Below are 26,862 nucleotides of genomic sequence, written 5' to 3'. Positions count from 1 at the left end.
ATTACAGTAAACTAGAAGAAGGACAATACTTAGAAGTTAATTCATCTTTTATGAAGAGTAGCTTATAACCAGTATCCTGGGTAGCTTGATAGTAAAAGTTAGTTTGAAATATAATATGTGTCCAAGAGCCACAGTAGAATTGCAAAGCTATTTAAATATTCGCAGAGCCCATTCAGGCAGGAAATCTTGACTGATCTTCATCTAGCCAGAAAGCCCATTTTCTTTACTGTTGCATCATGCAACTCAGTAAGCCTTGGGTCTGCTTCCAGCTGCTTTTTTCAGCTTGCTTACCAGGGAAGTTATGAAGTATAAGTGAAGAGTAGTATTAGTGAATATGAAATTTAGCATTGCTTCACCATGCAGGTTGCAGGAATACTTAACAATATTGTGATAGGATCATAATATCCAGGTACAGGGGAATATCTGTTTTGTTCTCTGTCCTGTCCTACACTGTTCAGCAGCCTTTCCAAACTCTGATTCAGGTTTTCTTAGTGTGAAATCTTTTAATGCAATAGTTGTGTACATTATTATACAAGGCTTTAAGAGAGTTAGTGTTTAGGATTACGTTTGTCTAATTTTTTGTTTTTCACCTTCCTTCAGTAGTGAATTTTTGTCTTAACTGTATTAACATGCAAAAATGTAGAAATCAATTACACTGCAACCTGGAACATGTAGTGTAGGAGGACAATATTGAATTAACAAGAGCTAGAGAAATGACTACAGGTGCTCTACATAAAACACATTAAAGAGGTACACAGGATTCCAGAAAAAGTGCCTGTAATTTTTTTGACAATTTTTTTTCTTTCTTTTAAAGATGTTTGGAAATTGACATATAAGCAAGTCATTCTAGAGTCTGCTGTTGGACAGACTTACTGCCTCTAACAGCAGCTGGTAAATGGAAGGATGGGAACTCAGACATACCAGTTGCCTTCCTGTGAGCACAGAAAGACTATCCTGAACCATGTAGTTAAGTATACGTGTTGTGTACTTCGCAGGGTGTCAAGGCTGTGCTTGCTGAAAGCTACGAGAGAATTCATCGGAGTAACCTAGTAGGGATGGGAGTGATTCCTCTGCAGTATTTACCTGGAGAAGATGCGGTGACTCTAGGACTCACTGGAAGGGAGCGTTATACAATTATCATTCCTGAAAAACTAAAACCGCAGATGAACATCCAGATCAAGGTATGAAATGCCTAAGGGCTGAGTGTTCTACAGCACTATGATTTCACTCAAAGTAACTGTCTCTTCAAACAACATGCCTTCCAGTAAGCTTCTCTCCTTTTAGTAAGGGAAAAGAATCAAGACAAGGGCGGAGGGGATGAAAACAGTTGTTCTAAGAGAGATTTGTTATGATGGGAGTTAAAAGCAGTATGGCCAAACTGTTTCATTCAGCACAAAGTAGTCTATAGTAAGTAGTCTGAAGTAGTCTACAAAAGTTGTTTACATATATATCTCATTAACTGTCCTGAAATGGAAAAGCCGTGATCCCAGTGAATTCATCAGCTTATCTGGAAGAAACTAAATGGAGTTTTCTTTAAAACTGAAGTAGTTTTAAAACTGAAGTAGTTTTATTCACTTTGTGCACTCATCTTTGTGCTTTTCTTATTCCCATACTAAGCTCCATAGAAAGCTAATGAAATTAGTATTGCTGTTGTACCATAGCCAGGAAAATGACCATACTGAAAGGGTGATCAGCTTTCATGCCTCTAAGCTTGAAATCAACAATAAATCTAAGAGAGGCAGTAAACGCAATGCAAAGAGTCTATTTATTATGGTTTGTTTCAAACAAACTTCCTCTGAAGCATCTGGCTGTGGTATAGTGTGGCACCTTGTCCTAAAAAAAAATAATCTGATGTCCAGTCCCTCTTCACTTTGGCTTTCCATCACATTTTTTTCTTATGATTGCAAAACTGTCATAATATCTTCTATTTTACTACCATGTCCCGTAACATGTGGAAAGTTCTGCTGCTTGAATGACTGTCTTTGACCCCAACAGCTGGATACTGGGAAAACCTTTCACGCCATCATGAGGTTTGACACTGACGTGGAGCTCACTTACTTCCACAACGGCGGCATTCTGAACTACATGATTCGTAAAATGGCATCCTAATCAAAAACATAAAGCGAAGCCGTCCAGGTAAAGCCTGCTTCTGGTGAACGCAATAAAACCATATAGTAGTTGTGAATTTAAAAGTGTGAACCATAAAATGAACAGTGTTGTTTGTTTGTTTGTTTTTTAACAAGTTTTTCGAAAGGCTTGTTCACAATGCTGAATGATTCTGTGTATCAGGAAACTTGACACTCTTACCCAGTTAAAGAAAACAACCTTTTATTACTTTTGTATGGTGGTTGGCTTGACTTACCTTAGAATACTGTGCAAAAGTCATTAAAATACTGATGGAATCTGTGGATCTGTTGAAGGTAATGTGCTGATTTTATATATTTCGTCCATTTACTTTGACTCTGAAGTTCAGTTCTATGCTCATATCAGTGGTCCAAAAACTAACTGACAATATACAATTAATTTTTATTCTTTCCCGATTACCTGATATTGACTTGCTTTCTTATTCAGTTGACCAGAATCTGAATCTAATACTGAAATTAATTATTTAGCTTTTTATTAATTTAAAAAAATGTGAACTCTGTTCCTTTAAAACCTAAGCCTTTGTGAAAAGGTGGACCTATTGGGGATAATATTTCTAATGGATAAAATAAAACTTATTTTAAAGGAGCTTGGTGTGTTGTTTCATGTTATCCTCAGTAATGAGACACAGAACAAAGCTTTGACTTTAAACTCAACTGTCATTGTAGGAGCAAGATTCTACTAATCTTAGCTACTCATATTTTAGTTCTTAATTATTTGAATAATCTACAGGAGATAAGAAGAATACAAATGCTGTCTGCTACTGGCAGTCTTCTGTAACCCAGCAGAATACGGCTGTTTTATTTCCCTGTTTTGTCATCAAGAAGACAATCTACCACGCTTTCAAGATTAATGTCAGCAATTTTATGGCAGTTACCAACCAGTGATTACAGTAATACATTCATTGAAGGCAGTGGCTGCCCAATCCCCAAAACATGTGTACTTATTTACAGAGATAACAGATAACTCAGAGGTAAACTGGGTTAATAAAGCACTTACACTTAACTGTGTTTAGACCAACTGCTAAAACAACACCATGGAAAAATTATTATAATCTCCTGTTGTATTTTCAGTGTGCTTAGTTCCAACTGTATCTGAGGAAAGAAACAGTGAAATTAGTTGTGAAAGAAAGCGAGAGTCTTAGATGGAGGGTAGAGAGTGCACTTTACCTGCAATAGCCAAATATTACTTGATTACAACAAACAGCACTGCTGAGGCCACCTCTGGGATACTATGTCCAGTTCTGGACTCCCTGGTAGAAGGGAAGGGTAAAAGAGCTGGGGCTGTTTACCCTAGAGAAGAGGAGGCTTAAGGGCACCTCAGCTATTTGTGTGTACAAATACCCGAGGGGAAGGCGTAAAGAAGGTGGACCCAGGCTTTTTTCAGTGTGCGCAGCAACAGGACAAGAGGCAATGGGCACAAAAGGAAACAGGAGGTTCCCTCTGAACATCTGGAAACACTTTCTCACTGTGAGGATGACTGGGTACTGTCACAGGTTGCCCCAGGAGGTTGTGGATTCTCCATCCTCGGTGGTATTCAAAAGCCATGTGAATGCAGTCCTGGGCAACCTGCTCTAACTGTCCCTGCTTGAGCAGAGGACGAGATGTCCCACAGAGATTCCTTTGAACCTAAGCCATTCTGTGGAGCATCTTGAGAGCTGTTAATGTGGTCATAAGCATGAATGTTTTTTGGTAATAAATATGCAACTCTGGGTTCAGTTAAAAATAAATAAATAAATCAGATACTCTCAAAGGCCAGCCTTTTTCCAGTTCTTTGTTTCTAGTATTTTTGGAGGGGAGGCATATCCAACAATAAATCATCTTTACTCATTGTTCCATGTTTCCTTTTAGAAGCAGCTATATGAACAGGACATTTACTAGGTAAAAGCTATAGCCAGAATAAATCATTGTAGGACTGAAGTGCAGGCATTATGTGTGGTGCTATACAGCTTTCACAATAAAAGGCATGGACCAGGATAGAACACAAAGCATCACTTAAAAAGTTTTTTTTTTTGCTTTTAATGCCCTGTGACAATGTTTAAAAGACCATCCCAAGTCTCACTGACTAGGAATTAAGTAGTTTACAAAACATTTTTCACTCTTAGTTTATCATTCAAGGTGGTTTCTGCTTCAGAGTTTAAGCGTTTAATTAAATGCATAACTCTTCTATATAATACCTTACTGCACTACTAAGTACAGAAAGTAAACTACATTTCATCTTAGTTCCAAAAACTTTGAAGATTAAGCTCTTTGAAGGTATCATGTAGAATAAAGTGCTTTATAGTTTACAATCTTAACATCACCTTTCATAATTGCATCTGTAGCAACTTCTGTTTTTTCTTAGAGAAGTCTCGGATCTAGGTGGGGAGAAGGGATTTAAACACTCTAATGTTTAGATTCAGTTCTGATTCTAACTCAGCTCTGATAGGGCAGTGATAGAGTTAATATCAACATTGTGAGAGATCTCAAATACCAACCCATGAGGCAAAACATTAGGGTAAATGCTCATCACCATCTAACTTAAGCCATCACCCATCTTACAGGGCACTGCCTTGTCTCCGTTGCAGCTCATTGAGGTAAGCAACACATAGAAAGGTATCCATTCTGCAACTTCAGCCATAGCAAACTGACAAATATGCCATGATAGAAAAATGCTACTGTTTTAATAAAATCAGTAAAGATTAAGATCTAGATACTTAGGCATATGTTGGTCCATGCTTACTTTAAAAGTTCTGGTGAAACTTTTAATAAGATTACTTTTCTGGTTTGTTTTTTGGTGGCCATACCAGCCCTTTGTAATCTAGCCAGATGCCGTTCAGGTGCCTAGCACACACACAGTATAAAGAACAAGTATTTTTTATACAAGGAAATAGGAGATCATCCACTCTTTCACATTAGTGTAGGAAAGTAATAGATGCACTAAAATGGTGGGTACATTAGTGTAGGAGAGTAATAGATGCACTAAAATGGTGGGTACAAGTTGGACATTTCTTCAACATCAAAATTCTTCAAAGAAGAATTAATACTTTTCCATCTCTGAAAGTCCATTTGTGTCCCGGTTGCAGCACTCTGCACTACGAAGCTTTTGATTTTGATCACGGGTAGATTGTCAAATGTCAGGTACTTCACTGTGATTCCCCAGTCATGCTGGCAATTATTATTTCGGCAATGCATCTTGCTTTTTTTCTCAAAACCATCAAACTGCATTGGTTTCTTATGAGGCTTTGTTATATAACGCTCCTTGAATGCTTCTCCTAGGACAATGTGATGAGATTCCTGCAATGACACATGTGCCAGAAATGGTAAATTGTAGAAACACCTTTTGCCATATTTCCTGACATTTCCCTTCACCTCACAAATACCATTTCAGTGGTAAGGTGCTTCCCGATATTTAGGAGTCTCACCTTCCAGCCCCTCTTTGCCTTTTTTTTTTTTTTTTAATAGTTTGTTATATTTTAATTAAATACCAGGTACTAGAAAGGAGCAGGGCTGGGACTATCAAAAACAGAACTCTTACATATCACCAGCATATACACATTTAACTTAGCTTCTCTCAAAACCATGACTGCAGTTATTTGAGCCTTGTGCATAAAACTTACATTCTGTCTGAACAACAGACAACCTGAGAGAATCCTGCTTCCCACAGTTTTCTGTGAATTATGATGCAAATAATTAGCAGTGGTAGAAAAGCAACACTAACAAGTTAAAGAGGTTACAGTTATTTACACTTGTTTGTAACATACATAATCAAAGTTTGTTTAGTAAAAAAATAATATGAAAGCATATGTAGAACTTAATGTGGAGTCTGAAAACTCTTAATCCCTTCTGGAAATACAATTTCTGTTAAATCTATTTAGGCTGTAATATGCCAGAACTGAGTTTACAGGGATTATTTAAAATGTTGGGGTTATTTGCATGGCATTAAGCAAAAAATCTGTTTTCTGAACTCTCAGACCTATTTGCACAGGTATTGGTGATAACCCAACACCACAAAAAAGAGTAATAGAGTTGCATCTTAGACACATCTTGTTATTTGGCAAAGAAATATAACTATTTTTTGGAAAGGCTGGGCTATTTCAAACCGCTGTCTCTGGACTTCACCAGGGAACAGGAATAGCGAACTCCATCAACACTCCAAAAACAGCTGGTAAAAACAAAAAGCTTTTCTTGATTAAAAAGGAAAAGTGCCTGGAAGCAAGCACTCTGTAATCATAATGCTCAGCTGTGGCCTGAAGCACCTTATCACATCTGTGCTTATCAGAACGCCACAAATTAAAGAGAAGGATCTTCAAAAAAAACAAACACATCTCAGAGCTGGAAAGGCTCAGAATATCCAGATAAGGCTCTCTTTCATGATTACCACATCCCATGTGCAGCGTATTGGCTTCCTGGACCTACAAAGATTCTTCAAGTTCAGAAGTACAACAAAAATGTCCCCATGAGATACACAGAAGCAACATGAGCTACCTATAAAGAGTGGAAAACAATGAAATACTGAAGGATTGCAAGACTCCCCTTGCAAAACCGTGGTTTGCCTTGCCTTCAATACACAAAAGTGGACCATAAATCAAGGTGTGAGCGGATCTCAGTACTTTGTGCCAATAATATTCACTCAGCAGAAATAGTAAGAGAAATGTCTCAGCTGCAGGAAGATGTCCACACGAGAAGCTTACATTAATAGGGAAACTAAATATCCAGCAGTTACACTAAGAAGTTACATTATTGAAGGTCACACAGTTTCCTGCAAAAATACAACAATTTTGTCAGAAGGGAGTTCAGGAATCCTGAACTGATTTCTGTCATATCACGTATTTGCACACCTTGTACATCATCAACTGCCATCATAACATGCTACAGAAGTTGTTACAACTGGTCCTGTGGTTTAGCGATTTACCAAGATTTTTTTTCTTCCCCAGTTGGCACAAAATAGCTTACTTTCCACACTGAAAAACAATGCTAATAGTCCAAAAATGCTGACTTCCCTGGAGTTCATGGATGCGGATTTCCATACAGAGGCATACCTTTATAATTCTGATGTCATCTGTACTGCAGGCATATGCTTTGCATTTTCCACACAGGAGGTTCTTCTGGCCTTCCACTACTTTAGGTTTTATTTCTTTCTTCCTGGAATCTCGTAACACCTTTTCCTTCATTTGCAGGTTATGTATCTTTAAAATTAACAAATAAATACAAATCAAGATCATAAAAGGCATCACAAAATTAAGAGGAGCACCAATGTCTGAACATGACTCAGGATGGCTAAGTTCTCCTGGTAGGTAGCATCTGGGGACCTGTTACTTACAAGGAAACAAACCATGCCTTGTTCTAGCACAGAAAGAATATGGTACATTTGTCAGATAAGGAAAGCAATGCCAGAATGAGTCTTTGGGATGGGCAGTGTTCACGCCATCTGCTCTCCCACCTGAGCCCATGGCCCTTTTGGTTGTAACACTGTTAAGTCCTTATAAAATTTAAGTCATGTGAGATTCCCTACAGCAGAAACAGCATTGCTGCTCTGGGCAGCCCCTGGTTTGGAAAGAAGGCTCCAGAGGGGCCTCCAGTGAGGCCGCAGGTGGGAGAAGAAGCTCTGCAATGGCTACAGGGACTTGGAGACCCTTTGTTACAGCTCAGACTATGAAAGCTCACTTGGAAACATGGGGCGAACTGCAAATCTACAGGGATGTGGCAGAACTGTGTACAGATCTTGCAATGATTGTGACTGGCTTCTTCTTCCTGCCCTCTCTGGGACATTTGTTACTAACGTCTAAGGAAGATCTCCACCTGTTCATCACAGCTGGCTTAGCCCAACACACATCTTTGCATGTCACCTCAGATCCAAGGGTTCTTGACACTTCTTTCTCTACCCCTCATAATGTTTTCTGATCTGGGACGTGTGCGGTGCACAGCAGAGTTAATGTAAAACATTGTATGCATGCTGATTGTTCCTATTAGGCTTGTTTTCTGTCAAATATTGGTTGTGGCAAAGATGAACAATATTGTAGGCAGTACAGAAAAGGTCACCAGCAGAAGAGCATGCACAAACCCAAACATTATCCTGTTAATATCCTGATCAATGGTTTCTTGAAATCAATAAACTCTAGGCATTACAGCAAACAACTTAGGAAAACACTTGTAGTGGCCTGCTGTAAAGGAAAAGTGCTTCTGGACAAGGACGTGGATGGGCATATTACCACCATCTGCACAGCTGAAGTAATCCCATCTGCCCATCCACAATCCCAAACAGATAAAATATTTTTCTTCTAGTAGACAAAATAGTTTATATTTTATTTTTTAAGCTGAGAAGTTAATAAATTCTACCTCAACCTTTAAGGCTTCCGCAGTTCCAGCCCAGATGACATTTAGCTAGCCTAGTGGTATACACTATCCCTTCTCTGCTGGTCTAGCCTCTGTCTAAAAACCAAGCACAGAGCACACTTTAATCACGTTATCACGTAGTCCTAGATAAAGCTGTAGTAGATGAAGGAAAATGCACGTTATACATGTAGATTTTAGTACAAAAATATAACAGAAATACAAACCTTTTTTGCAAATGTTTCTTCATCCCATTCCTGGAGCTTTTCAATAGCTTTATTCATCATTTCTTCCTTATAACGGTTGCATTTTTCATTCTCAACCACTTCTGTTTTGCTTGTCACAAGGATGCACTTGCTGCCTGCTGCCCTTCCACGACCTATATGGCAACACTTTTATCCTCATTGGTTACTCTTAACAAGATGTGCAGAAGTAGCAGCTATGCCATAAAAGAGCATTAAGGACTTTCTGTGTGGCTGCTCATGTTTCCCATACTTGTCTTCAAATTTATATAGCACTGCTTCCTGAACAGCATTCTCTCATCTCTTTCTTCCTTGATCACAAACCAGAACAAATAAGTTGTACCCTTCTAGGCATCCTCATGCCTATCTCCTAGCCTCTGCTGTATTGCCTGCTTCTACGGCCTGCCTCAGTTAAGCTCAGGCATGCTTGACACGCTTCATTTATTGTACAGCATCTTGCTGCCTTCTTTGGAAATAAAGGGTAGAGCAGAAAAGTTCTTACTATTTTTTTCCCCTGCTAATTGGTGTCTATCAAAATAAACAGATAAATAAATAAAAATCTATCACAAAACAAAACAACAAAAACCAACAGCAAACAAACAAACAAAAAATAACTGAAGAACTGGAAATAGTGCTGGCAAGAAAAAAGCAAGTGCTGTCTCTTCGATCTTTTGGTGCCTACTGCTTGCCTCCTTTTTGCTGCTGTGACACAAGCAAACATGGACTTCATACCAGTTCAGAAATATTTCACTTAGAACAAGTGTCCACATTTATTTTTGAGCTCCAATCCCCTCCAAAGTCATGACTTTATGTGGCATAAACAGTTATGTAGCTTATTTTCTTTGTATCTTCAATGCCATATTATGAACTAACACTACTCTTTCAGCCATAAACTGAATCCTGGACTATTATTTCCTTATAGGACAAAAATAAAAAATCACAGCACACAAGATCTGAAAGCAGAGATCTGAGTGCAATGGAGATCACATCTCATCAGACTGTGAACTTAATTACTCAGGTGATACGATAAATTACTGCAGCTGAATCTCTGAAAGATGGAGGCAGGTTTAGGACATCTGGGAATGTCAGGCAAAAACAGTATTTAGTGTGGCTCTTTCTTCCCCTCTAGTGGCCATATTATCAAATCATTGAGATTTGAGACTGAAGTCTTAGACTTCAAGCAAGCCAAGACAGAAGCAGAATTTCTTTTTTTTTTTTTCTCTTGGATGTTAGAGGTCTGTTCATGTGTTGACCTAGTGCTTGGTGAATTATCGGTGGGCACCAAGAGAGTATCTGTGTTGGTCATCAGCCACTGAGCAAGGGAAGGTCTTTGGGAGCCAAGGCAATACACGAAACTTCATTGCAGCAGTCCTTTGTAAATTATCACAATCAGCACAATTCGCACTATTTTTGGCTATAGTTTTTGTAACCATACTTCTCTTTGTATATTTGATTATTCACCTGAAGGTCGCTCCTCAACAGCTCAATAACCATGCGTACCATAGCTAATTCACATGGCAAAAGAAAAGCCACACAACATTAAGGACTCACTTCTGTGAACAAATTTGTTACATCCAGTCCCATCATCCATCTGACTGTACTCACAGGCACAAAGGAAAAACAGTAAGCAATGCACATATTGCTATATTATTTCTGAAGTGCCATTTAGTAGCACTTTTCAGTTCATTTCTAGGCCAAAAGAGTAAATAAAGTAGAGTAATAGCTCTGAATTTCCATACCTCTGACTTGGATCATTTTGGTCACATTACCAGAGTATTCATAGAGCACAACAAGGTTGCACTGGGCAATATCAATGCCTTCATCAGCAACGGATGTAGCTATGAGCAGCCTGCTGTCCTTGCTGGTTTTGAACGCATCCAGTACACCCTTCTGGCTTGGGAGGGTCATACCTACAGCACCGAGAAACTGAGTCAGGAAAAAACGCTGAAAGATTTCTTGAGCAAGCTACCTGTGTTTGCTGTTGCTTAAGTGGTACATGGAAATTAGTACATCTTTCTGATTTAGAAAAATACTTTAGGTTAGCGTACCCCACTGGCTGCACATGATACCCACTGAACAGGGAATCTGTTGATGTGCTACAATAATTGTCATCCTGGGAAACAGCACCGCACACACAGCACCTAACTGATCTTAGTTAATGAGACCCATGCAGATTAGTTATTTTAAGACCAATCTAACTCTTAACTTAAGCCATTTGTACTTCATTTTGGGTGCTGCTTCTATTCCATCAAAAAATGTCTTTGTACCACCAAATACAAAATAAGACAGGAGACTGTAAAAGAACAGGGAAAATATCATGAGAAGTAATCACAAGGAAAACAATTTGTGAATTTCTTTAGAACCAGCAAAAGAATCCAAAAGGAAAGGGCTATTGATGTTTGTAACTGCTGCTTTAACCAAAGATCCTTTTTTTATCCAAATATCTTTTCCAAAGATGGAAAAAGCCAGCATCTACACAGAATTGATTAAAAGTCTTCTAGATACTGAAGAAATCATAGCACAAATGATCTTCCGCTGCTTAGGGACACGGGAGCAGTAAAACAATTTTAGCTCTGTAGCCAGAGCATGTCTGGAAACTGGTATTCCACAGAGCAGACCTGCATACCTGTTTTTTGATCTCTTCTTCCGCGCCCCATCAAAACATCTGGCTTTATGTAGCTAAGGATAGGGTTTTCCTCCATACACTTCTTCAAAGCCTGGAAAGCAAACCAGGGAGTTAGATCCCCATCCAGATGAAATGCCAGTTTGGGATAGCTACGCAGGACCTCCCCATCCTTGCCTAGGCAATTAATGCTTCTGAGAACAAAAGGCAGAAAAGAAGGTAAAGTCATATTTCAGCAGGGAACATCTACAAATAGGTGAGGGAACACAATTACTATTGCAGCCCTGATGCCAGATCTGATCATGTAATAGCTGGTTTCTTCTCTTTTAACCCTCCCAACATAAAAGCTGGCTAAAGTGCAAGCAGCCTTTCACTGCTAAATAGTATGCATTTCTTTATTTTTTTAATGTTCTCCTGTAAGTCAGTAGATCACTGAATACTAGAGCTCTGGGATCCAAAGGAAATGAAGCGCTACTTACACACTGCACTTTTCCACTGCACAGTGAAAGTAGCATCTTCAAACTGTCCTTACATAAGAACGAATTTCAGCCAGGCTAAAGCAGACTTTCGCAAATATCACAGAAAGCTGCCAGAAGATGCTTAGTGTTGTTAGTCTGGACTTTGCCTTGCCTTTAACTTTTTTTTTCTTGTTTGTAATTCATCCAGCAAGTCTATATACAAGGAGGAAACAGAGATTGGGACCCTCAGCTGATAAGTCTGTTTACAGTAGCCAGACACTATGACACCTTGCAGCAAATGTTTAAGAGTTACTGAAGCTAATGATTAGCAGCACACTTACTTCAAGAATGTGTTTTTTTTTCTGGGAACAATGTAGTGGAATAGAGAAAAAAGATGATCCAACCTAGATCTTTGATGCCAGGCAAATATAGAATAGATCAGTGCATCAGAAGGGTCCAGAGAAAATCTGTTCCACAAAGTCCTCCCTTTTCCTTGATCAAGAACACATGCTAGGGCACAGAACTCCTTTGGGCCTACAGGAATCCTCCAGGAAACCTAAGAATACCTCCTGATGTGCAGTCAGTAAAAGAGCAGAGCTGCTGGTTGATAACACTGCTGTACTGAGGCCAAAAATCTTGTAAAACTAGCTAAAACTGACTTTGTACCTAAAGTAAAAAACCGACAGCTTAATGATCAACTACAACCTGTAACAAGCAGAAATGTTGAAGAACAACATCCCTTATCTTGTAGCTTTTAGGAAAAATAATAACCTCACCCTGCTTCAGAGCACCACTGCTTAGGATGGTATAGAAAGATAAATATTTGCTTAGGAAGACATGCATATTTTTACATTTCCAGATCAAAATGGAAAGGAAAATAGATGAGACATTACATTTTATCATTTCCCATTGTAGGAGCTTTAAAAAGAGATGTCTTACAGCTACTAAGGCTCTTGTCTTAGCAAAGAGAAGAGTGCGAGTCTGTGGGTTATAGCGGTATGCATCATCCAGGATGCAGGCAAGCTCTTCCAGTTTAGGATTCTCATTTGTTTCGTCTTTTGAAAGGGCAGTCAGTTCTGGTTCTTTCTCTGGAAGAAAATAGCATTTTATTCAAAAAGAAATAAATCACTTTCTTCAATGCAGGAAACAGAATTCTCACCTCAACCTACTTTCAAATGCCACCCATATTCTCTTTAGCTTCTATTTTTACTTAGTATTCTTTCAGATGCAAGGAAAGAAAGCTATTGATTAAATGCAACAAAACCCTCAGAAAACAATTTTTGAATCTCATTTCAGAATACATTTTGTAGCAAACTACAGGATCAGTTCTAATCAGAACAAACTTGTTTCTTGCAGAGTAACACCATACCTTCTTCAGAAACAACTGGCACTAGAAGGCAGGCACCCCAGTTATGTAAAACTGCAGTCTGCACTGCAACACACCAGATCACAGCCTGGTTTACAGCACACTGTTGTGAACCCAGAAGCTAGACAACTGGTCAGCCTCTCAGTTTCAGTAAAAGAGGTGTAGGGGTCTGCCTGCTGCTTGCCAGGAGCTCAGGGCTTGTCCAGGAGCACGGGGCAGGGGGAGGCTAGGCAGTGCTGTGATCAGTGTAAGTTGCCTTATATAAAGCTGCCAGCACCCCTGAGTGCAGCCTGCCCATCTGCTTGTGAAGCACCCCTCAAAGGACAGCACTGCCTTATCTCAAAGGCTGGCACGTTAAGAACGTACTACAGCATTTACTTACAACTACCATTGCTTCCTTAGCTCCTGCAGTAGTGATTGTAGTCCCAGAAACTAGGACCCCCCTGCAACTACCCTAGCACTACCTTTGTACCCGCAGGTACAGTATATCTTCTGAAAAGTGCAAAGCTTCTGGGAAAAAAAAAAAAAGAATTACGGCTGTTCTGAAGAAACAACGTGAACCATCCTACCAGAAGCCCTTTTCTTCCCTGCAGTTGTCAGAGGTAATTGTGTGAAATACCTTGAAATTTGGCTGTCAGGTGCTGTTCTAATTCTGTGTATGGTCCATTCTTGACATTTGTGAAAAACTCGGTCAGGTAGGATAGAGCATCTATGATGCGAGCATCTTCACTGATGATAAGGGCATCATTGTATTTCTGATCACAGAAAGAGACACACACACTTAAGCTTCATTTTCCATGGGACACAGGATGAATGCAAATGTTATTTAGGTAGACGAAGTATTACAGACTTGTGTTGTTCTCCCATTTGCATGGCAACACAAACATTACAAAGGCACCTCTGCTCTATGTTATGCTTAGTGAGTACCTTAAGACACAATTCCTAGAGGATGCATGCTTTAGCCTGTGTCAAATAAGATTATTAGGTTAAAAACCTGCTCCTCAGTGGACATACCAGTACCAGGAGGAACAGAAGGGTTCCATCTCTGTATGGAAGAACAGAGGATGTACACTTACCCGCAGGTGTTCAGTGCAAATGAAAAGGGCTCTACATATCCTGCTCTCCTCCTCCTTGTCTTCTAGTTGCAAAAGTCTGCATTTCCTCTGAGTGACAACTATCCAGTGTTCATATTTCTGTGTTCCAAAATCTTTCCTGCTGTTTTGGGAGACAATACCTAGTAAAACAGGAAGAAAAAAACATTTGTTCGCCTTGTTCATCATCACAAATAACCAGAACAGTTGGCCAGAAGACAATGCATTTTCAATGAATGTTAGGTCTAAAAAGCCTAAACAGAAGAGCACTGTAAGATACAATCACTGAACTGCTGAGGCTGGAAGCACCTCTGGTGATCTTTAGTCCAAATCCCTGCTCAAAGCAGGGTCGCTTAGAGCAGATTTCTCAGGATCATGTCCAAATCAATTCTGAGTACTTCCAAGGACGGTGATGCCACAACTTCTCTGGGCAACCTGTTCCAGTGCTTGACCACCGTCACAGCAAAGGAGTTCTTCTTGATGCTGGAGGGGGATTTCCTGGGTTTCTGTTTGTGCCCACTGCCTCTTGTTCTGTCTCTGGGAACCATCTGAGAAGAGCCTGCATCTGTCGTCTTTACTCTGTGTATTTCAAATTACACCCAGAGATTAGGCTAGATTTAACCTGGTACAATTCAGTTGAGGATCTGTGTACATACAAACATCTGTAAAGCTTTTATGAATAGAGTTAGAGTTCTCTTTTCCTGTAAGATGCCTACAGTATTCAAGACACTGCAAGTGCATTGCTCCTTGGATTACCAGCTATTCAATAGTTCAGTAATCATCTGTTATATGGTCCATGGTACTTAAAGGTATATTATCCAAAGGGCTGTTCTGGAGGCAGAACTAGCTAGTACCTCTTTGTTTAGTCCATACTGTCTGAGAGCTTCACAAATATTAGTACTCTGAGGGTCCACAGAAGGGAAGGCAATGACATTTTATGCAAAAGGAACTATGACAGGGAAATAAGCTTCAGAAATGTTTACTTAATTTACTGTACAGCTTGGAAAGTTTATTGTGCAATTTGAAAACAAATTTATTGTTTTTTTATTGTCTTGTTTTGCTTTCTAATCCTCCCTTCCAGCCATGGAGCACAGTTCATTCTCCAGTACCTGGAAAGTGGTGGAAAAGTGATCTGGAAAACATGGAAACAAGGAAGACAGGCTCCATGCACCCTATTCAGTTTGCAAAGGCCAGTCTATGTGCAGACAAAATGCTTTAGTTCAGAGCTGGACTTGATAGACCAAGGCGGATCCTGAGCATAGCTATTCAGGGGTGTCCACTGTGTGCTGTAGCTCTCAAACTGTAGATAAGACCATTTACTGGACACCACTTAGGAACTCCGCAAAAGCAGACAGGATCAATTTCATTTCTGCAGGGCTGCACAGTTAAGTCTCATGACAATGCCACCCATTGTTTCTTCTCACAACTGTGCACCTGCCTCTCTGCAAACCTTCACATCTCTGGCAGCTCATGAGGCTGGGATCCTGCAGACAAATGTCTCCTTTCTTTGGCAGCTGTATCCTCTCTCTGATGGTGTTTCTGTTCCACAGATCCTCTTCTGCAAAATTATCTTAAATGCTTTCATCAGGAAATAACAGAGGCTTGGTAAACAAAGGAAATGGGAAAATGCAGCCAAAAGTGTGCGAACAAAAGGCTGACCAGAAAAGGTGGTCAGGGTACCCCTACAAAGAACCCTGGGTGCAACTCAGAGAGATCAGATATACTGTGCAAAGAAGTCTCAGCGCAGCAGAAGAGAAAGAAAACTTTCACTAAGAGGAAGAATTTACAGCAATCAGAGTAACACAGAAGCTGAGCCCCTTCTCACTTTCATTGATGGAGACAGCTAGGAATGAATCATCTGGAGAAATGCTTGAGTGAGAATTTCCAACTATCTCTCATCAACGAAATCCAGCTCACTGCATTTGGAAAGCAAGCCTTTTGGTAGCTTTGTTTCCAATTCAAGCTGATGTGACAGTGTCAAAACCACACCATTCTTAGCTTCCAGAAACACAAGTTGAAATCCAAGCAAAAATATTCAAGATTACAAAATTAATCACAGGTAACAGGAAAGTATATGACTCTTCTACCTGTGATCTCTCTTGTAGGAAATACTGGTTAGAGACAAGTAAAAAGGAAGGAGGAGAAAATAAGAGGAAGATAAATGACTGTTGTAGCAGCCATGAGGATTCACACTGATGTAATTGAAGACAGAATCCCAGTTATAGGCATATTATAGTGCCTTACCCACTTACCCATCTTCCTCATCAGTGCCTCTGTCTCGGACATCAAATCTGAGATAATGACTGCAAAGTGATTGTGAACTCGCCTCTTAACCAATCTGACATCTAAAGACAAAAAGCAGAAGTGAGTGGTCAGTGGCTTCAGTACGTCAAACATTTTCCTGGGCAGCATAGAACAAATCCTTGTCTGGAAGAACACTACATACAATGCTCTATGCTATCATAATGATGTTTGTTGTTAGTAAGCGTTATGTTTGCATAGAAAGAAACAGTTCCCAGTCTTCAATGGCAGAACTGAACTGGCTTTTCTGCCTTGCTAAATGAATACCAGAGACTCTGCAGCTCAGCAAAGAGAAAACTTTTTTTTTCCTGTTTTCATTACCATCCCCTTCTAGAATGATGTTATGACCACTTCACGGGAAGAGCCATGAGAAATTTAAGTATTTCCTAGGGGTGACAAAAAAAAGATACAACATCATTCACCTAATTTCTCTACCTTTTATCTCTCAACACATTAATCTCAGCAAAGTGGTGGCATGGCTGTGTTCCCCCTGAGGTTGTCTGATGGGAGCTCTGTGGGTATGTGACACAGCAATGTCATCTAGCACAGATGATGGCTCGCAGCTGACAAAGCTAAGTCTACATGGTATGGTCTGCTTTTTCTGCAGGTTCAGGGACATTTGTGCTGGCTCTTGTGCTGCTGGCTATGTTGTTTTTTGCCTGGTCACAGGAATGAGCCCTAAAACTGGATGCAACCTGTGCCCAAACTGGCATTGCCTTACTGCAGGGCAATGGTTAAGGGCCTGCTCAGACCTCTTTCAAGCTATCAGGAAGCAAAGCTCCAGCTGACTTATAAGCTCTTAACTTCACCTGACAAAAGTGGGTCAGATAGCTGAGTTATTGGTGGTGCTTTGCATCTCAGAGGAAAATGAAAAGGAAACATTTACCTATTTCTGGCTTGTTCATGAACCTTTGCAGGTCTTGTATGTTCTCTCTGACAGTGGATATGGCCTGTATGTCAAGGTAGGAGCAGAGACTACAGATGTGCTCTATTGTTTCCTCAATGTTCTTGGCATTACCAACTCCAACAGAAGCAGTCAAACCTAAAATCTGAGCACACACATGAATAGCAGTGTTGGTCCTTTGTCACAAGCAAAAAAAGACTGGAGGTGCAGTTACCAACCAACAAATTGTCACTGTCTTCAAAAACAAGTAAACAAAGCAAGCAGCTGAAGTGCCTGAAGTTCTAAGTGCCAGGACTTATTCTTGAGAGTCAAACCTTTTCCCCACTCATGCCTTCTCAATGTTGATCAAGCCTTGTGTACTTGAACTGCAAATAAATTATCCACCTAATTTAATCCATCAACAGCTGCATTTGCCTGTGCTCATCACACACAGAAACAGCAAATCCACACCCAGAGCTGTCCTCCACATCCACTCTGAGGAAGTGTCTTTACAGCAGTTTCTTGGCAGCTGGAGGGAAGGTGCAACTGGGGAAAATAGTCTGGAGGTAGCTGAAGAAAGAGAGGAGTTGCAGATGCTAGCATTTTCATTTGCAGCCGCTGATAAGTGTGAGTTTGAACTGGATTAATACAGAAGGCAAAACTTCAGGCTTTGCAGACTGCACTGCAAAATGTAAGGCTGAGCCTTACCTGTGGCAGCTGACTTGCAGGGGAGTTAAATTTCTGCTCCAGATACCTGGTCATTAACACATTGTAAGGGTGGTTGCCTGTAGTGTTGTGGCACTCATCGAATATCATCAGAGTGAAAACAGAGAGGGAGGTAAGGGTCCCATCCTCGAAGCTATTCACCAGGATCTGGGGTGTCAGTACGATGATGTCATTGTCCTCTATAACATTTTCTACAGAGACATTTGAAAAATTTTCACCACTAACTCCTTGAATGGAATATCTAAGAAGAAACAAATGAGAAGGTATGAAAAACGATGTTCTGCAATGCAAAAAAAAAAAACCAAAAAAAACTAGAAGGGTGTAATTTTCAGCAAGCCCTAGAGGAAAGTGACTAAATTAAAAATATCATACTGTTGGAACCTATAGTCTGAACTGCAGAAGCTGAGAAAAACAACTACTGAGTGTAAACAGCCGGATTTTCATCTCCCATTAACTGAAATATATTAGATTTGAGGGGTGATGATTTTGTCCATTTAAGCTTCACCTGTCGGTTCATGGCCAAGTTGTATTTGGAGAACCTGCCCTTCACTCCTTTTCTGCATACAGCAGTTAGCACATGACTGTTTTCTGTCCAGCAGCCTCGTTTTCCCATAGCTATAAGGATTCCTATGTATTCTTTCAAAATCAGAAGCTGCAGGGTATCGATACTCCCCTAGGAAATTTTCAGTTCCATCTGAAAGGTTGACTGTCATCTGAAGAAAGGTTGAAAGGCTGAATTTAGGGTCCTTTCTTTTAGAAAAGAAGGAGACACTGCTATTTGAGAACAAGATGAATCCCAACTCTGGTGCTTCAAAGTGGCTTGTCCTTGGGAGCAGAGCTGCAAGGAGCCTCCAGGGAGAAGACACTTCAGCCCTTCTCCAGAGGCAAGCATGGGTATGCTTTGGCCATTGCCACAGGTGCAGTACAGTCAGTGTGTGAACTCACCATAAGCAGAGGCACCACACTTGTTTTGCACCATCTACCATGGTGACTTGCCATTCTTACCACAAACCATCTTACATTAGTGAGAAACATCCCTGTCACCAGCTAAACCATTAAATTTTGCCTGAGCCACAGCTGACTGAGAGTATAGTTTATCTTCTGTGGAGGTAGAATTACACTTACCCTTGTCTTTCAAAATGTTGCTTGAAGACATTTTTCTGTTGTTCATACACTGGGACTTTTGTTGCAAGAAATACAACTTTCCCCTTTCGTCCTGCAGGCATGTTTTGGAAATGGTGTTCACAAACCAGAAGCGCGACGAAAGTTTTTCCAGATCCTTTGAATGAAGAACATGATGGGTAAGGCACTAGTGTGAAAGGGCATGCTTGTAAGCAGGGGCCTGTCCCCAGACCTCATCATCTGGCCTTTGAGAAACAGGGAGCTGGCAAGGGGGCTGTAACACTGCCAGATGCCCTTGGTGCAGAGCCAGAGCCTGCACATCTCTGTTGCAGCTCACAGGCAAGTTACACAGCTCTGTTCCACAATGCACAAAGCTGAGCCCATAATATGGCATTTCCGTATACCCTGAAAATGATTACACTGAAAATACTGGAGTACAGAGGGCATGGGTGGCAGCAGCATCTGCTTCATGAAGGAACATGCATATTCTCTAACATATTTTGTTTTTTTTTTGTAATGGACAATGTCTGTTTTTTTTACATTCACTTATTCCATTTCACCTCTGCTGCTGCTACCCCACCTGCTTCTGCAGCACGTGGGGAGAATCAGGCTAGCAGCACAGAAAACACGGTGGGGAGAAAGAGCTGAGTGATCTCTCTTTTGCTGCTGACCTTCAATCTCAATTCAGTACTGAGCTACTGCAAAAGTTCCCTGTGGTGGTCTGGTGCTGCAGGCAGTGAAGTACAGAGGACAGAAGAGTCTGATGGGAACTCGTTCTGTTTTTCCTTTGGGTTGCAAGGCAAATTGCTCAAAGACCTCTACTCTTACAGGGATGTCTGCTTTTAAATAACAGCTGGAGAAGTGTGATTCAGTCTTTACCCTCCTCTATCCTTCACAGCACTCTCTTCCAAAATACTTGCATTTTCTTACCAGTAGGGGCACATATTAAGGCATTTTTCCCATTGATAGCAGGCTGTGCAAGTTCAATCTGGTAGCTCCGAGCCTTCTTTGCTTCATAGACAGGTGGAGGCTTGTCAATTCCTTCTAGGAAAGATTGACAAGTGATGCTTAATCCATGTGTTTACAAAGAGTATTGCAACAGAAATGGATAAAAAATGTGTTGTCCCCCATACACTTACTATCCAAAATGATAAAGCTAGTGTCCTTGCAGTCTACACAGAGCATTCTCTGATGGAAAATGCTTTTTACAGGACACATGCATCAGACAAGAATTGTATGTAGTATTGACAGCATGCTTTTGTTACTGCTAGATTGTGCTTCCTAAAACGAAGTCATTCCAGTATCTTGGAAGACAACTCTCACCTTAACTGGACGTCTTTAACTCAGAAAAAAAACACATGGACATATTTTCCCCAGAACATATGTGTACTGAGTTCAATTTGTATTCCTTTAGCCTTCTGCTTCAAAGACTTTTGAAGATAATACCTTCTAAAATCACACTCATATCAGAGGGCTTGCATTACAGAACAGTATGTAGAATCCACAGGTGGGACAAAATTTGCCATACGATGTACGTCAGCAACTGTACAGATCCTTTACAGCCACTTTCAGCTACAGAAACTGGCTGACATCAGGTCTTGTGTGCATTAGTTGTATCAGAGAAGAGATATAACAACAGCCTGATGTTGGAAACTTCTTTGATAATGTGCTGATGGAACAACTCTGCATTGGAAATATGGCAAACTGGGGGCAACCTCTAACACATGTAAGGTGCAACATGAAATACTTTAAACATTGAAAGAGAAGATAGCTAAATCAAGTCATTGATTTGTACTATATCTTCAGTGCCTTCCTTTGTGGCAAATCACATTTGCATCCTCCACGGGTCTAAAGGAATGGAGAATCCCCACTGTAAACTGTTCATGTTGCTAAGTCTTACCTGCAGCTGAACCAAGATTTTCACTGAGATTATCATCAGGTTCTGCTTCTTCAGAATATGTCATACTTGTTTCAAGGCAGTCCTCAGAGGCATCTGTCATTTCACTGTCAACATCTTTGGCATTATCTGCACAATGACAAAAGAAAAAAGTCATGTTAACTATCCTTTTGATTTTAAAATGCTGTGTTTGCTGGGATGGCAAGGTGAATGAGAGGGTTACTAGCATGGAAAGGCTACATTAAATGATGCTGCATCCAGGCTCCCTGTTACATGAAATGCATTGCATTCAGTGTTGGTCTTAGAAAATCCACAAACTCAATGCATATTTAGGTACCTCTTAAAAAGCAAGGGAGAGAATAGATGTGTAGAGACAAGATTACAGATCTAATGTGGACATTAACCACAAGCATGAAACACATGTAGGAGTCCAAAGAAGCTTTGTAAATTCAAGACTTTGTTCTCCCTTTCCCCCCACTTTTTGGAAGGACCTAGAAACTGTAGGACTATCTACATACTTTATCTTACACGATGATATAGAGACACTGAAATTTTCTTTGGCCCTGTAATTATTTACCTTTTCAAACAAATGTAACTAGGCTTTGCACAAAGTCTCACTGTGAACAGAACACACCAGGCAAAGCACTGTTTTTGGAGAGGGGGAAAGAGCACAAATGTGTCCTAATCCAGCTCCTGAAAGCACATGTTACCCAGGATTAAAATCTGCTGGTAACCCTCCTTAACTGCTAGCATTAAAGCACTTCCAGCATGTATGATGTCACATCAGTCTGCAGTGGGCTCACTGGCTTTAAACTAGATGTTAGCAGATGCTGCCCCAGAACAGTGAAACCTTTGACTTATATAGTTATTATCCGTATCATATATATAGCCATTCGTTATGTAAAATAGTATCTATATTTTATATAGAATTTGTTTATAATTTGATTAACCATATAAAACTAAATCCCCAGATAAGAAATAACACACACGCATTTGACTACAGCAATAAAAATATTCAGAATAAGAAATATTATGTAAAAAGCCATTTAAGAGTGGCTTGTCTCAATTGCTAATTAAAAATAACTAAAACAATCACTTATGGTTTGGGAAAAAGCAAATATAGACATAAAGAAATAGAATCCAATTTATCCAAAACCACTTGGCTTAATCTTTTAGTAGGGAAATACATATATTTAATTTTATATAAGAGATATTTTAATTTTTAAGAAAGAATATTGCTGTTTTGTTTTTTTTTTTTTTCATTTTTAGCATTAAGGAGAAATGCAGTCTGATGGTATCTTTTTAAATTGGTCTTACTCTCCTGAAGAAAAAAAACAACAAAACAAACAAAGCAAACAAACAAACAAAAAAAACCCAATAACCTGTCTGGTACAAGAACAGAAAGAGAACATAAAAACAATTTGCAATTTACCTTCTCTCATATCCCACAGTTCACTTGCACGGTAATATCCTGTGTTATCTAGTGCCAGCTGAAGGCTTTTTGGCCAGTGCTCCTTATCCGACCGACAGAGACATTCAATGAGTTTAGTTATGCCTGCTGCTTTGCTTCTGCTTTCACTAATCTGCATGTACAACAAACAGAAGTTGCTGTTGCTTGTGAGTAATCAAAAACAATTCTCTGATATTTTGTTTGATTTGTATTGGTTGATGTTCAGCTGAAAATTACATTTCCTTCCCATAGAAAAAAAAAGTTTCCAAAAAAAATGTAGTCATTTACCTACTACTGCTGCAAGTCTGCCTGCCTACGTGTACACTAAGATTAGCTGGACAGGCTATTTGCTTAAATATTTAGAACACTATAAAGCAAACTGTGTGGCAGGCCTGATATTTAGTCAGATGCAATCTTTCTAAATGTTATATCTCCATAAAGAAAAAACTCTTCTAAAATAAAACAGCTGCACACAACCCTCCTCAGGAGTCACAAGCAGCAAGAACACCTTACAGACTCCTTCACCCAGCATCAATAATTTATTATTAGCATCAATAATTTATTATTACCAATCACTCATTAACTACCACAGGTTAGTGTCAATTGTTATCAGCCATCAGTAATGACACTGAGATGGAGCTGGGTAACAATACCGCTGCTTCACATCCAGAAGCGTTAAAAACATCAACTTCTGTGACACTGCATTTAGCTAATGACTTTGGACCAGAAGGTTTATTTTACTCTATGGGCATCTCTTTGGGTGCTGACAAAATTCAAAATGCCATACAAAGTTTGTAGGGTTTTCCACAGTCCAGATAATAGTCTATTTCAAACCCCATTACAAGTAACAATCAGTTTAGCGATATCTAATTGCCATTTTGCCTACATCCACCTCTATTTCTAGGAGGCTTAATGCAGTATGAATGCTCCAAAAAGGGGACTATTGCAAGGCATAGCAAGACACCCATTTGACCACAACATGGCACCTTCCAGAAGCCCTGAGGTCTCTTCTCTGGAGCGTTGACTCTGCAAAAACATGCAGCTGAGCACAGACAATGCCGAACATTTGTACAGCAGCAACACCAGGCAAATACAAGGATTTTGTCATTAACCAAACCTGCTGAATCTCTTCGCACTCCCTGTCTATCAGGCAGGTGTTTATGTAGGGAATGAGCACTACTGGGTCGACTTCTAACATTGTTGCCTCTATCCGCTTCAACAGCTGTCTGTGTAACTCCAGTTTTTCCAGTTTGCTGAAGTCCCAGTTCTCAATTGCTTCTGCCAGTCCTGTGTAACCTTCAGAAAAAAAGGGTCAAATAGTTACTATTAATTCAACTTCTGTCTAGAATACCTATGTATGAGCTGCAATACACTTTCTTAGTCACTCTGGAGAAACTAAATTGTTTTGGCTTGTGACTGACAAAAGTCTAGGTGAACAACAATTTTTATAGATTCAGTGACTATTTCCATTACCACACCTGCATATAAGTCATGGTTTTGGCTGGAACAGAGTTACTTTTCTTCCTACTGGCTGGTATGGTGCTGTGTTTTGGACTGAGGATGAGAATAATGTTGATAACACACGGATGTTTCAGCTGTTGCAGAGCAGTGCTTGCACAGAGCCAAGGACCTTTCAACTTATGGTGCTGACCCGCCACCGAGGAGGCTTGGGGTGCACCAGGAGCTGGGAGGGGGCATAGCAAGGACAGCTGGCCCAAATGGACCACAGGGATGGCCCATGCCATGGGGTGTCATGCTCAGCAGTAAAACTGGGGGAGCTGGCTAGAGGCACTGCTGCTACTTGGGATCTGGCTGGGCATCAGCCAGTGGGTGGTAAGCAGTTGCATTGTGCATCACTTGCTTTGTATATTCTATTGTTATTATTATTGTTTTCCCTTCATCTTCTGTCCTATTAAACTATTTTTACTCAACCCATGATTTTTTTCACCGTTTTTGATTCTTTTCCCCCATCCCAGTGAGAGTTAGTGGGGCAATAAGCAAATGGCTGTGTGGTGCTTAGCTGCCTCCCGGGTTAAACCACAATATATAATGAGAAAAGACTTTTGCTAAAAGAGCAGTAATACTTGCAAGGAGGACAAAAATGCTACAAAAGGTCACTGAGTGTGTTCCCTAAGTGGCTGTTACAACCCACTTCTTTTGTTCCATACAATCCTTACATCCATGCAGTCTTCGCAAATACTCCTACAGAATTTGTCCAGAGCACAGACACTACTCTGCATCACAAGCACCTTTGAACCCCTGTTATTTTATTCATCATCTACTTACATTTTATTCCTGTCCTTGGCTCCACCCTCATTTAATATTTCCTACCATAATGCATTCACTCCAGAACCCTGACTGAGAACAAGTCAGACAACTTCTATCTAGGTAGTCAGCAAACAGCTGAAAATGTAATGGAATAGAAAACAGTGGGGAATACCATTTAGAGGACTTGAATGATTTGTCTTGGTTCAGAAGAGAAGGAAAGCAGGATGTTACCCCAGAGGGATGGTGGGAGAACAGAACAATTTCCTTAGCTTTTTCTTTTCTTTTGGAGGAGCAGGAGAGCAGTGTGGGTACTTACCACCACGGTGTCTTTAACCTGGTTGTCACCTATCTCTTCATTTGCCAAGGACAAGAGTAATGCTCAAATCTAGTTTAAGGCCAAAGAGCTCTGTTAACTGTTGCAACCCAAAATGAAAATGAATAAATACCTGGGATAGCACTTGGGGTCAGTAGGCAGACGCTTTCAGTGTTTCTGCTGGATGTACACCAAACCGAATGCCATGAACATGTTTAAAGGGGACTTTTTGTTTTTTGGAATCCAGGAATTAGCAATATAACACCATGGGAAAAAGTTGGCCCAGAACCAATATTTGCTTTACAGGAAGAGTGGATTACATCCAAGCGGTAAGAAAGCCAGCAGAAATTGCTCACTGAGGTACCGTAGCCATCGATAGCTAGCAGCCAGTAAGTGAAAGCAGAAGTGGCTTTTAGCATGAGACCTGTGGAGCTGAGGTATCTAATAAATCCCCAGCAGGAGCCTTTGATAGAAGCCTGGAGAGCAAAGGTGCCAAATTCTGTCAACTTTACGCTTCCACAGTCTTTTTTCTGCCACCTGTGGGGACCTCACACACCCAGCAGGCACAGCTCTTGAGGGGCAAGTGCCTCATTTCTGAACCGCTGCGGCTTATTAACCTCCCCCGGCACCTCCATCTTGCACCCTAAGACTTTGGGCTATGCTTTTTAAAATCGGCCTCTCCTGCAAGCCCCCGTCCTCGAACGGAGCCTCCCCACGCCTCCAGCCGCCCCCCGGCCCCACGCACCCCCAAACCCCATTAGGGCTCCCCGTGTGCCGGGGGGTCCCGGCGGGGGTCCGCCTTCCCTCACACCCTTCTGGCGGCCACCCACCTGCGGCCAGCATTGCGTCCAGCATCCCTCGGAACCAGCCGCGGGCCTCCAGCTGCAGGACGGCGTCCAGAAAGAGCGCGGCGGCGCCGCTCACCCCCCTCTCCTCCTCCTTGCGGATCCTCTCCCGCAGCTCTGCCGCAGAGACGCGCTCCCGTCAGGGCGTCGCCCGCACGATGGGGGGCTCGGTGCCACCCCCGGGGGACACCCCTGGGCCCCTCGGCCGCGGGCCGGGCGCTGAGGGGCCCGGGGAAGCGTGTGGGGGGGGGTCGGCTCACCGTCGGGCAGCCAGTCCGCCATGTTGCCCAGCACGTAGACGGGGTTGAGGCTCCGCTCGATGTACCGCCGGTAGCACTGCAGGCCCCGCTTCTCCTCCGCCGTCATGGCTCGGCCCCGCCAGCCGCCGCCCGGCCCCGCACACAAAAGGCACCGAGGCCCGGCGGGGAATGGAAAACGAAAGCGGCCCCGGGGGCCGCCCTCCATCCGCAGACCGCCCTCTGGCCATGAACGCGCACAGCCAGCCGCTTGCAGCTTCGTGAACCTCATATTGTCACTAACAGCCCCACGGCCATAGCCTCACGGGACCACCGAGAGAGACAGGCTTGTGCTGGCAGCGTGTGTGGTGAGGCAGAATGAGAGGCACTGCCACAGACATCACATCTTATGCTCCAGTCCACCTGTGCGCTCAGCTATTTAATATTCATTCTTGTATTTCTCTTTGATCTCTCCTTTTGTCCTTTCCACCCAGTTCTAATGGGACTGTAGGAAATCATGTCTGAAAGCCCGTGTGGTGGTTTCACCCTGCTTGGCAGCTGAGCTCCACCACAGCCGCTCTCTGCCTC

At 41.3% G+C, this 26,862-nt stretch overlaps 2 protein-coding genes across 4 annotated transcripts in view; one reads left to right on the top strand and one right to left on the bottom strand.

Moving 5' to 3' along the window:
- ACO1 (aconitase 1) overlaps window positions 1-2,730 on the top strand; it is a 37,947-nt gene extending 35,217 nt beyond the window's left edge. For all 3 annotated transcript variants that reach the window (XM_080572936.1, XM_080572937.1, XM_080572938.1), the window contains 2 exons: window positions 996-1,181; window positions 1,996-2,730. In XM_080572936.1, the coding sequence (XP_080429062.1) occupies window positions 996-1,181; window positions 1,996-2,109 (300 nt within the window). In that variant the 3' untranslated portion in view covers window positions 2,110-2,730. The remainder of the gene's footprint in view (window positions 1-995; window positions 1,182-1,995) is intronic.
- Window positions 2,731-2,991: 261 nt separating this feature from the next.
- Window positions 2,992-26,694, bottom strand: RIGI (RNA sensor RIG-I). The gene is made up of 18 exons (XM_080572939.1): window positions 26,299-26,694; window positions 26,024-26,155; window positions 23,730-23,908; window positions 22,595-22,745; window positions 21,166-21,291; window positions 20,196-20,309; window positions 19,269-19,422; window positions 18,126-18,384; window positions 17,421-17,583; window positions 16,486-16,578; window positions 14,219-14,376; window positions 13,762-13,897; window positions 12,716-12,864; window positions 11,322-11,412; window positions 10,435-10,605; window positions 8,681-8,832; window positions 7,163-7,309; window positions 2,992-5,417 (listed from the first exon to the last, which is right to left on the bottom strand). Exons 1-18 carry the CDS (start codon window positions 26,564-26,566, stop codon window positions 5,103-5,105), a joined length of 2,958 nt encoding a protein of 985 aa, XP_080429065.1. The 5' UTR covers window positions 26,567-26,694; the 3' UTR covers window positions 2,992-5,102.
- Between the last annotated feature and the right edge of the window lie 168 nt (window positions 26,695-26,862).

Source organism: Anser brachyrhynchus (genome assembly GCF_964034855.1).
Source record: "Anser brachyrhynchus genome assembly, chromosome: Z".
Taxonomy (NCBI): Eukaryota; Metazoa; Chordata; class Aves; order Anseriformes; family Anatidae; genus Anser; species Anser brachyrhynchus.
Note: the sequence above shows the minus strand (reverse complement) of the source record. Positions and strands in the feature narration are given on the sequence as shown.

Bases quoted from the DNA above. Each gene is read 5' to 3' on its own strand.
- RIGI (XM_080572939.1), bottom strand. From the start codon at position 26,566: ATGAGGTTCACGAAGCTGCAAGCGGCTGGCTGTGCGCGTTCATGGCCA. The intron at 18,385-19,268 runs GTAAGTGTAATT...GTTTCTTCTTAG, and splicing joins CAACATTTTGAAAGACAAGG to ATATTCCATTCAAGGAGTTA. The intron at 10,606-11,321 runs GTATGCAGGTCT...TCGGTGCTGTAG, and splicing joins AAGAAGAGATCAAAAAACAG to GTATGACCCTCCCAAGCCAG.